Genomic DNA, 13,025 nt, shown 5'->3' with positions numbered 1-13,025 from the left:
GACCTATGTACCGAATTCAGGAAATGCCTGTCAAACGCAGGATAATTTCTTAGAAAATATAATGGTATTGAATTTTTGATATGTAGTGGAAAAAATAATATACGACGAGTAGTAAATAAACAGGAAGGAAAATCTGTTATATCAAGGTTTCTCGAAATGCTCTAGAGTCTAGCTCAATTACCTACTTAGTAATTTGTTTGTTTTAAATAATTCTCTGTGCATTAAAAATGGTACACAGCTGTGACGACATGGGGGCTCCTTACATAGCCCAGCGAGCAAACCAGGGCCAAGGCCTTCCGGGGCTGCGGGATTATTCGAAAGCTTTACCGCGGCCTTGGTGCATAAAAGGCCTACGAAGGAACATGATGGGTTTTAGTCAGCAAGAGTCTGACACTCCCTACTAACCTACAGAGCGGGAGGAGTCATTTGATGATTTCCCAAAAAAAGGGCTCTTTACATTTTGACGATAAGCGCTTAAATATAAGTACCGTTAATATATACACAACACACAGTGACAATTTACAGATTATACTAACAAGTCTACTTACTCAAAGCGATGATTATAATCATTACGTTTATTAATTGCGCTAATCAACAACTCGCATGTTGGTTAGCTATCATATTATTTGACTCAAATAATGTAACTGCCGGTTGAGTGGAGTTAATTCACATTGTTTTACTGGTTATAATCATTGTTTAACTGTTTACTAAGCGGTCTGTGGTAATTTAACATTCAGTTATATAATAATTTTGGTTATTGATTTGTTTAATTTGTGCTAATAATGTTGAACTTTGGGATATTTTTTTTCTACAATTTCAGGACGTAGTGTTTTAACCCGTAACTCTCATAATATACTTATTGGTCTAAAAGAAAAGTGCATTATGGTCTAACCATAACATTATTGACGAAACAAACGGTCTCAAATATTTTTCGCTACCAGAAATATTTCTTCAAATTTTTTTTATTTAATTTTCAGTGTACCTATATAATCAAAGTTGCCTTTAATTTACTAGGTACCTCTATTTAATTAATATCATGCGTGTCCATGTACCTACTACTGTTGCTCTAAGTTATAGTGGCAATCGCTCTGTCGACCGTACTATGCTTAGTGTCGTCGGCTGAACATAAGCCTGACTTATTAGTGCTGGTTTGTTACTGAAACTACCTATATTATACTTAGCTGATTTAGATTCATGTGAATATACCAACTATTAGATCCAAAACTCCAACTCATCTTATCTGAACACTGTAGAAATTATTTATGTAGCACTGTTTTTTCAAGTCATCATATTTATCAGATAAACTTGGATATTACAACTGCAAACTTTACCAGATATCTAACCCTTGATAATAATATATATGTTACAGCCAAAGTGATTAAATATATATTATACATAATGTCTGGTCATTGTATATAATACCCAAATTGACTAGACAGTGTGATAGATTAATCACTTTATCTGGATCTCATTCATAATAGCTGGTCAAAGTTAGCCAAAGTAATAAATATGGTATAATCGTCTGACTACTTACTAATTCTTAGAAACGGCTCAAGTTATTATCGACTCTTTTTATGATAAATCATCAAATGATTCCTCCCACTGTGGAAGAGCAGCGTGAGGGACTCAGAGAGCGTGAGCGTGCAGCGTGAGGTCAGACTGTTAGTGGCTTAAACCCACGCGTTGAACAACGCGCACCGCCGAGACAGGTCCGTGTCTCCCAGGAGACGGAAGGCCGATAAGGCACCCGAACTCATCGCACAGGCTCACGTCTACGGTGGCTGGGAGTCGTCTCTCGACCACACAGAAGGAGACGATGGCATCCCAGTACCTCTCGCCCCGGACCTTGGCTTGAACCAGGGCCGGGTGCGAGAGGTCGCCGCTGCCGACTGCCTCGACGGGGACACGGCGGTGCCCTTCCCGGGCAGGGCACACTCCAGGCCGTCGGTCGGTACAATGGCCCGAGTCACACTTCAAAGAGGGGACTTTTCGCTACTATTATGGGGTGCACTGTGCTAACTAGCCTTTTTCGAATTATATTAAGGTCAGCTACCAGGCACTTTAGTTAGTTAACATGAAATAATAATCTTTACCTACTTGTTTTATTAGGTACATTATCTAAGTCTATGGAGATATTATATAAAATTGCTAGTTAATGTGATTAATTCTGTGTCAATTATCACTTTATCCAAATTGAGTAGATATTATAAATAATAGCTAGATAATATGTATAATATGCGGACTTATTACTTTGGCTGAACTTACTACTTTATACTGAAAAAAGAAGCGGCTTTTTGAGACCACCACGACGTTACATTTAAAAAAAGACTGTTCTAGTATAAGTTTAGATACATGTATACTTAACATACATCTTCCTCAAAATGTCTCTAAACCTTGTACAATATAAAACAGAAACGGCTGTTCTTAAAGACTTGGCAATTTTGTGTAGCACACAAATAAGCCACAGAAGTCCGCTGTCTCACACAGACGACAATTTAGTTTTGCAACAACAATTTTGTGCAGAAAAGACACAAAATTTAATTTGGTACACGTGATTCTGTCTAGACTAGTATCTTTGTCAGAGCATGCAGTTATTTATAGAGCAGATGTTTTCGTAACTAATATTTTAAAGAAATTTTTTGTTTGTTTGTTTATACTCCGAAAATACTAAATCGATTTGAAAAATTCTTTCACTGTTGGAAAGGTACACTCTTCCTGAGTAATATTTTACCCTGGTATGTGCAGTAATTCCCACGGGACGCGGGTGAAACCGCGGGTAACAGTTACTTAAGAACGTTAATAATGTCACGCAGTCTTGCTTACCATTATTCGTAAAGAGCATTTTAAAGCAAGCTTGAGAAGTTACAACCCGAGAGTTTACTCACTATTTCGGGTCCGCTTTGGTTGCCTGTTTGTTCTACAATGTGTTTTACCATGTTTTGTGGAAATCTTAATCTACTGCACTTTACCTACTTTCAGATCTTAGGAACTTGTTTACTATAAATGCTATATGCATGAATAATCGAACGAATGATTATGCCCATCTACGGGATGCGATGTTCAGGAAAACAGGTGGCTATTACCAAGCCACCGAGTCAGAATATGAAACTTCCAAAAATATTTCCTATTTTTAAATAGCTTCATGAAAATAAACACACAACGAGTGAGTAAGGTGCCAGTAAGCACACAATTATAATTTCGTATTCGGGACGCCGTAACGCAATAATTTAAGCTTACGAATACAATTTGTACGTCAGGGGAACGAATGAAGTGAGCGGAGTGAATAATTTTGTGTATAAGAGTTACGTTGACGGGGTTTTGTTAAGAAGTCACCTGTGCCGAGTAAATTACATTTTTAGAGCGTAAATTTAATTATTTTGTAACATTTATGGTAATGCGGTGTGCTTTAGAATGTTCTAGCGGTTTTATATTTTACGTTTAGGTACGCCATAATTTCATTAGTGAAGCTAGAGTACATAGACTATTTATTGTCGTGGCTCTAGGTTCTACATTTGAATTGTGTATGGGCTTAAATGAAATTACTAGGCTCAAGGTAACTTGGGCTGTAATTTTGTTACATGTAGGTATAGTAATAATTTAACAGTGTAGGTACATACATTGTACGGTATAAATTGTCATACTATTACAGATATTCTTGTTGATAAAATAGACTGACTGTGCTAACCGATTCTTGTGTGTTAACAAGGTGACGCTGTTGATAAATAGCTAGCCGTTTTCTCGCGGTTTCACCCGCGCCCCGTAGGAACTACTGCCTGTTCCGGGATAAAATATAGCCTATGTTACTCGGGAATTAGCTGTCTAATAGCGAAATAATTTTTAGTAGTTTCAGAGCTTTTAAAATTAAAACACAACCAAAAAAATGTTTCTTCTTTATTATACTAGTGCAGACCATAGATCAATTTTAACATAAACCCAATGGAACCATTATAAGAACAGGAGGACGATGTAAAATTACGTCCCCAGACTATGCCATCAGCATTGATGTTTTTCAGCCACATTACTTAAAGCGAAAACAAATATGAAAGAACACTAAAGTTACGAACTATAGCGTCGCAGATCAAAGAAGTTTGCTCAGCTCGTTGACTGAGCATTTTCTTTGAACCTATGGAGACTACCCATCGATTGTACCTTTACGTTTTTGTTTGAGCAAGTCGCTAATGCAAGCGGAATATTCTTTATTGTAACCCTTTTTTAATATCCTCGCTTGTTTTACGATAGATTTCTTATGTTTTTCGGTTAGGTTTGTCTACTATCTATTCTATATGAGAATTGTTATACAATTGTTGCTGTACATGTCTAACGAATTTGTAAAAGTTTCTATGACAAAACAAACTTTGTAGCGTCTCAAAATCTGTGTACCTACAATACAAAAGTTTCGACAAAATATACAACAAATTGGCAAAGTTAGAAGCTGAAAATATCAACTTACCTAAAATTAATAAGCCCTTGAAAACTTGTCACACTAAAATTTAGACACCATTTTCTAAATCTAAGCAAATATTGAAATTTAAACCTAATCTGCTTTAATATAACTCATCTATTTGCGTGTCTATAATCGGGTTAATTCTTGTCATAAATAAAGACTATGTTCATAAATTGAGTTGCTATTCACAGCGACCTTTAGAAAGGGGTTAGAGATGTCAGGGTGGTAATCCAACTGTGTCACTGCAAATGTCAATAGAACTACCTTAGTATAATGAGTGCTGACTAATACGGTGAAGCTCTTACGGCATATGATCGCCTGGTACCTGGCGTAATGGCGATATGCTCATTAAAAAATTAGAGAATTATATTTTCGGGATAATTATTAGAATTTTATCGTTAAATTTTATTGATGTCTTTCAATTAAGTCAAATATTAAGTTGATCTCAATACCTATTAGTTACTATTATTTACCTACGCTTAAAAATAGTTTATGTGTTTAAAATAATATTCTTATGCGCTTAATGTGCTCAATTTTCAGATGTTGTTATTTCATTTACCTGAGTAAAATCTCGAATGCATTTCATACATTTATTTGTTCATACAAAACTATTCCATAAAAGCATTAATTCTCTTGAAGATTAATTTAATTTAGTAGTGCTTCTGTCTAAAATCCCTGACCACTATACCACTTCAAAGAGCACTAATTATTATTATTTAGTAGTCCTTAGAATTCGCATATAAATTAGTGTTTGGGTAATATTATTTGGACAACATGAAAAGCCACGGACTCATACAGTGTCGGTTTAATCGTTGCCTTTTGTGTGGCCGTATACAAAATTATTTAAATGTTTTAGGGAGTTTGAAACTAGGGAATCTGTCATTTGTTGCTAGCTCATAATGTGTTCTATTTATAAATAGGTGGAACTTATTTTGTAATTAAGTATGAAATGAAATAGTATGTACATAGTGTTAAGTATTCTAGTGATTTATTATTCACTCGTACGGTAACCAAAGGTAAATAATAAATGAGTGTAAAAAGCAACTAAGTTCAGTGCTTCTCAAGTAGTTCTTCAGGAGGATACCATTATCAGATGAGTGAGAGATATCGTCAACATAGTCGTATCAGTTGTATTATGCCACATATACTTACCTATTAGATGTCCTGAACGTTGCTCTTCTGAAACTATGAAAGAATCGTATTCAGATAATAAATTACCTCCCAATTACTGCCTAGTGACCAAAATAACACACCAACCATCAACCACAAAGTCATTCCTCAACTCACTTCAAAGAGTATTCAAACGCTGACGATTCACTCCGCCAAATAAATTCTCGTTCACACTTTAAGCTTCCACATCACGCGCTCCTGTCAAAATTCTCATACGTTTTGATCGCATTATTACGTGCGTCGTGCAAAACAAATGAGACGGCTCACTTGGTGATATTTTGCTGGATACGGCGCTCATTTTTGGGAAGTATTGATCAGTTTGAGTACCTAGATGGTTTCCAGATTGGGATCGTTGGTTTTATTTAAAGGAAAGATTGAGAAAAAAATTACAAGTTAAGGTACTTTTTGAATGCTACAGACTGCAACTGTCTGTACATACATACAACCAGTAGTGCCGATTTAATGCAGTCGCGCATCTGTGGTCGGCAGTTGCAGTCAATAGTTGCAGTCGGCAGTTGACTTTCAAAACGTACCTTTACGTACGTAAAAATTGGTTAACAAAGTCTACTCCACATCGTTATAATCGACGATCAAAAAAAACATCACACTTACTGAAACAATCGTAGAGCATTTCACTCCAGAAAATATAACTACGCTACCCCAACATATTCAATCCAGATTAATTTAGGTCAATAGCCATCTTCTTCAAAGTTCGTTCCATTTTCCCTATATCATTGGCGCAGGTGAGTGCGTAAGCCCCTCTCACGTAGAACCGACTGTTCGCTCTGAATCACAAGTAAGAAGTATCGCACTTAGATATGAAATATTTTTCATTCATAAACTACTCTGTTATCGGATATGGAAAGGATGTGATGAAGATGTAGGCCGTGCCGGCGCTTCGTGTTCGAATTGTATTGGATATCTTTGTAAACTTGTTTTGTATGTATATGTGTGTGTGTGTGGAGGTTTTGTGTTTTAATATGTGTGTAAAGTGAGTCGTAATTTTGTGCTGATTGTAATGTAGTCTTTTGTTGTGGTTGAATTATCTTACAATTGTGTAGATGTTAATAAAATATGGCTATTACTAATTTTATACTTAAAGCCTCATTTATTTTTGTAGTTTTATGTGTATCTACACCTACGATTATATGCTTGTATTACCACGAGAAATACAGAGGGCCATAATATGTGCAGTTTATTTTTCCAAACATCCTTGGCAGTCGTTACGGGTAGTCAGAAGCCAGTAAGTCTGACACCAGTCTAACCAAGGGGTATCGGGTTGCCCGGGTAACTGGGTTGAGGAGGTCAGATAGGCAGTCGCTTCTTGTAAAGCACTGGTACTCGGCTGAATCCGGTTAGACTGGAAGCCGACCCCAACATGATTGGGAAAAAGGCTCGGAGGATGATGATTTTTCCAAACAATTCCACTCACTTTACTTTCAACATGGTTTTCAACATTTGGTACCATATACCTAATGAACGCATCCGACCGTGCTCTCGCTGTGGCAGCATATTGGGCTGACAAAGTGTAGTCTCACTATAAGACATGTCATCGACACGAAAGAAGAACCACATACCTGAAGATCCAGCTGCCCAAAATTTTCATAGGTAATCATCCCAAAAATTTATTGATGACCAATCACAACAAACAGTACGTTATCTAATTATTATGCTGATGCAGCTTAACAGTCCACAACGCAATCGAACAATTTATGAACCTAATGTATTTTGCTTGATCCCTGAGCACATACGGGTGATTCATTTATTATGCTTCGGATTGGCTGCTAGCTAATGAAATACGTTCATTCCTGCATTTGTTATCAGAAGATCTATCAATGAATTAGGTAAATCAGCAATGGATAATATCCGGTATTATTTGGTAACGTGCACTGGATTATATTGATGCCAAAACATGGCAATGTTGGTTATCCTTTCAAAGAGGTTTACTTAATTTTAGTTCCTTTATTTTCAGCTATTTCTGTAACGATACGTATTACAAAATTAAATAAACCTGTTGTAAAACATATTGACAACGGACAGTAAATCTTTACTTAACTAAGTATCCTTTAATCCAGGCAATACTTAGGCTTATAACACTATCTATTCACCCGTTCGTTGGCTGTACGATCAATCATTCAAGCCCAAATTACTTCTAGGCGTCAAACCGTGCAAAGGAACTTCAATTTTGATTCCACATGAGGTATAGCCCAAATAGGTTACGAAGTCGATTTATACGTGCGGCTTCGGTCAGAGGTGGCTTGCTCAATAATTTAGCCGGATAATTCGTTTGGGAGAGCGGCAAACGAATCTATTATTCAATGGGAGGTCTGAAACTCGCGGGAATGGTCTAATGCACCCGAAAATGTTTTCTATTTCTGACCCAGTTACCGTTTGATGGATCGCTCTCATACGAATTTCGTTATGATTTAATTTTGTAGGAAAAATCACGGATTGACTCCTTGTTTTTGAAGTGTTGAAAGATTGATGGCCTTTGATTTCGACGGGATTTCGAGTTACGTGAAAATTCTTCAAAAGTTTTTTTCCTTATAAGACCGAAAAAGAAGAAGATATATTATAGTGATGTGGTATCATACGTACCTGTAAAATTTGACTTACCTTTGCTTAGGATGGCGCTTACTGCATCATTAAATCTGCTTTGAAGGACACAAAAAATTTGAGCTTCACAGAAGATCCTTCTCATCCTTTTGAAAATATCCGCACAAAATAAAATAGGTATATTTGCCTAGCTATACTTACTAGAGGTACCTATTTAAAACCCTTTCAAGTTCAAATTTCACAAAGACAAAGGTATTAATGATGATGAGGTTGGGCTTCGTGCCGGTTTGTGATAAAAGAGAAAGCGATTTGTTTATATTGAACATTGTTCAGTAAAAGGATTTGAAAATTGTTCTTTTTTTATTCGTAGGTAGGGGTCCGTAGCTTTATTTATGTACATTTCGAAAAAAATATAACCAACTTCATTATATCGAAGTTAGTCGACGTATACTTAAGGGCCATTCAACCGCATAAAATGACTGAATATTTACTAAGCATATAAGTTCTATATACCAATTACTTGGAAATCGATATGACAAGTTTGAATCGACATCATTTCAGCGATATTACCATTTAAGTGAGTGACCCGGAATTGATTCTAGTGAGTGATGTAAATTAAATTCTCATTTAAGCTACGCAACTATATTTGCGGCAATAACTTGTAACTTGCGTGAAGGAATGAACCCCAAAGGATTATAAGGGACCTTGTGAGATTCAAGCTTCACTAAACATACGTGTTACTGGTAGTCATTAACGTTACCTTGTGACTGGTTCAAATGATGACGCAACAGAGCTATGTATGATGGGAACAAAACTTATCATAATATAGAGCATTTTGTTGTTTGCCTGTACATTAAAGACTTCGACAAAAAACTATATATAGGATATATTATATATTGAGTGCTGTGCGGAAGTACTTGCTTAAGAAATCGTTGGCAGAATCATCATCACAATAATTTATTGGTATATTATATGTATATATGTATGTATGTATGTATTTATTGTTATTTGTATTAATATTGTTGTATTTAATTAGTATTTAGTGTTTTATTTTCTAATGCACCTACCATGTTTTTCTCTGCATCACCCTAAGGTTGACTGGAAAGAATGCCTATGGCATTAAGTCCGCCTATGTAATATTTTTGTTGCATAAAGTTTAAATAAATAAATAAATTATGCCCGGGTACGGGTTACCCCAGTAAGCGTTAGTTACGCCAGAACTCATCATCCTCCTGCCCTTATCCCAATTTTATTTGGGGTCGGCGCAGCATGTTTTCTCCTTCCATTCTCTTCTATCTGCCGTCATCTCACAAGTAACATTCTTTCTTACCATATCTACTTTCACAGAATCCATCCATCGTTTCTTTGGTCTTCCTGTTCCACTATATCCGTCCACATTCGTACTCATAGTTACGCCAGAACTGTTAGTGAAAAATAAAACCAACAAATACACAACGATCCTTTTTATTTTAGGAAATTTCACAATAAAAGTCTTGATTGGATCTTATCCATAAACGGCAATATGCACAGCAAATATTATTACTAAAACCTTAACATTACTGAACCAAAGAAACTTATGATTTTAAATCCATACAAATATTTACAAAGGCCCTTATTCATCAACGAATTTTTATTGAACTTAAACTTAGCCTATTGAGTACTTGATGCGGTAACTATTGACTTACAAGTATGTTCAAAATAATTAATTTTGTGCTTCGTCAGTTTAGGATCAAACAGATTGGTATTGAAGCCAAAAAAATAAGTTTCAGAATAAGGGCGGATCTTTTTATACAATATTGTCCAAAATTCATACCGAACCGTTGCTAAAATTGAAAATAATAATGAACTAAATTCGATACCCTGTTTACGAAGGGACCTTTGCATCCCTTCTTTAAACTTAAGGATTAAGGTAAAAATATTATTTGATGACACTCGAAGTTACACTATTTTTTGTCTGTGTTCGGGATCCGAATAATTTCATTCATTTCATTTTTGAGTATCCATTTCGTTGTCAGTTAATTCATAAACAATTATGGCTAAACCAAAATTCCAACTTATGTTCAAAAACTTAAATTGTCTAACATTGCTTTTCATTAATTAACCAGAGTGTCTTATTTTTATTACTTTAATAATTAACATTGATTCAATAAAAAAAATCTTTGTACAGATTATACGTATATCGTCTTTGGAAATATTACAACTAAACAAATATTGCATTTTGTCAAATTAAACTAATCTATTAATATTAAACAAATTGGCTATATATTAAGCTTAAGATTGCCATCTGTGACATATCCATTATATACTGTGTAGAAGCAAATGACAATAGTAATATTTTTAGAACATTTATTATCCGAAACCATTAAAGCCACTTCTTATAAAAATTTCCTTAATACTAAAATGTTTTCAGTAAGCATTATTATACATTTTTTATATTCAGAGTTTTCATTTCCAGGTTGTTAACTTGACACACTTGACAACTCGCGATATAAGAAAAATAAATTTAAATATTTTTTTGGTACACATAGATTAATTGTCATCTGCTTCATTTCTTTTATTGACAGGGTAACATTACTTTAATCATTATTTACAATGATAATTGCAGCTTATAATTCAACATTTAGTCTTAGAACATTTATTATTTGCAATTAACCTGTAACTAAAATAATCTATACAGACTCATCCACACACTCCTTGTCACACTCATTATTACTTGAATGTCCTTCCTTAGGCCCATGACCACACAGCTAACTACCAACAAAGTCTGTACATTTTCTTTCAAATAATTATTTATATACACATTTAAAACTTTGGTTTTCACAATGAAAAATATTCTCAAAATTCGAAATCCATACACCCATTTTTTACTATCTATTTTTTTTATTATTTTTTTTATGTGGCTTTCAAACACGCATGTAACTTAGTGTATTACACGTAAAGCTATTTTTATTTCTGCATGATAATTACAAAACTGTGTATCTAAAGCTGTTGGGTAATTAAACCTATTTGGTTTGGTTTTGGTTACTTTGTTATGACTAGATCTATACGGAATGTGTCAGTAACTATAAGCCTTATTCTATTTCAGAAAAATATGCTGAGAATAGTCCTTTTTTGAGAAAAATGTGTGACTATCAAACGCCATATTACGGTTGTCAATTAACTGGATATGTCTTTCATGAGACATATTTGAATGATAAAGTAAAATAAAATGTATGACTTATTTTTAGATGTATTGAATTTTCTTCATGGCGGTTTATGAGACGAGAAGTCGAAACAGCACTGATAAAGCAGTTAGCGTGATTGCTGTGAAGATGTTCGGTTCTGAAATAAAATATACAGCCTTAGAAAAGTGTTAATTTGTAGTACCTATAAAGTACCTACTTGGTGAATTACGCCACAATATATTGGGCAGTAAATCGCTCTTCGAAATATTGGGATAATAGTTACAATTTGGATAATTCAGCAAACAATAATTAACACACTAGTGGTTGATTGCTTTGTGAAATTATCTGGATTCATATACAATATGTATAATCTGACCCAAGCTGTTGGACTATTATAAGGTAATACATAATAAAAGATAGAGTATACTGTTAACAAATAAAGATTGAGGTTGACAAAAAACTAAATACCTCCTTTTGTAAGTCGGTTAAAGAAAAAGATAACTTACCCCTAGAACCGACTGCAGCTGCAAGTTGCATGTCCGCCGCTGTGGGCATTTCTGGCGTCGTACTTATGGGTCCTGAAGGAAATAAAAAATAGTTATTTGTTATACAAGAGTGCAAAGTTGCTTTTTAACCGCGGGCTCAATTTTGATGACCGAGCAAGCGAAGGATTCTAAAATTGAAACACGAGCGTAGCGAGTGTTTCAATAATTAGAATCCTGAGCGATAGCGAGGGAATCAAAAGAGCACAAGGTGAAAAATCTTTGCACTCGAGTGCAACACGTAACTTTTCATCCCACCTCATCGAGGAAATTTAAAAACAAAATGGCGCGCACATATATGAGTATCAAATTAAAAAGAAGTACGTATTAAAGTTCATTTATTTGAAAACTCAGTTTTAAATTAAACGAGGTCAAAAATCTATGTAAAAACAATAATAAAAATTACTTAATTAATTGAATAATTATTTTAAGCAGTATTTCATTTGTTGAATATGTATTTGTTTGAAAAGTCTTATCAAGATTGTCACAAATGGAGCATTGCACACGATGTTCTAAATTCAAATCACTTTGCCGCTCTAGAGGATAAAAACGGCTTTTGCGCTCAGATATCAAAGGGTAAAAGTACTCTTTCCGAGATGGTGGGATGAAAAATACATTTATTTACTTTCATCCATATTAACAAACTATATTTTAATCAATAGAAAATACCAAGAATCTGGTGACATTTGCTATAAAATATTTTTTTATAAAAAAAAGCCTTACGGCTGAAAAATACAATAAAACTCATTTTTTGCTATGACTATGACATGTACCTCTTCAAAGTATTTTGTTACCTAAATATTTAAAATGAACAACTATCGTATCGAGAACAAAAACTATATTTCATAAGTCAATTTAATTTGCGGCTCCAGTGAAATTCGTTACAAAGCTTTGTTCATTAATGAAATTATGCAGTGTCATTTATGTAATTATTCGTGCATGCAGGATTTATTTACTTTGTACAATATTAATTACATTAGCAAACTAGGTATGTGCACTAATTTTTTAAATATGATTTAAAAATCTCTTCAATTCAGTTCGTAATATCATTTTGATATTTGAAAATCATAAACCACTTTCTAGAATTCAATATTGTCATTCAATGTCATGACAGACACTCCATTTATATTACTTTGCTATTTGAAAGTG

The 13,025-nt window shown here is 34.5% G+C and overlaps 1 protein-coding gene across 1 annotated transcript in view; it reads right to left on the bottom strand.

The window, feature by feature from the left end:
• Positions 1–9,618: 9,618 nt before the first annotated feature.
• LOC124632719 overlaps positions 9,619–13,025 on the bottom strand; it is a 58,770-nt gene continuing 55,363 nt past the window's right edge. Inside the window, exons 5-6 of the mRNA XM_047167671.1 lie at positions 11,841–11,912; positions 9,619–11,491 (exon numbers count right to left, since the gene is read on the bottom strand). Of these exons, the coding sequence (XP_047023627.1) occupies positions 11,424–11,491; positions 11,841–11,912 (140 nt within the window). The 3' untranslated portion in view covers positions 9,619–11,423. The remainder of the gene's footprint in view (positions 11,492–11,840; positions 11,913–13,025) is intronic.

Source organism: Helicoverpa zea, chromosome 8 (assembly GCF_022581195.2).
Source record: "Helicoverpa zea isolate HzStark_Cry1AcR chromosome 8, ilHelZeax1.1, whole genome shotgun sequence".
Lineage (NCBI taxonomy): Eukaryota > Metazoa > Arthropoda > Insecta > Lepidoptera > Noctuidae > Helicoverpa > Helicoverpa zea.
Note: the sequence above shows the minus strand (reverse complement) of the source record. Positions and strands in the feature narration are given on the sequence as shown.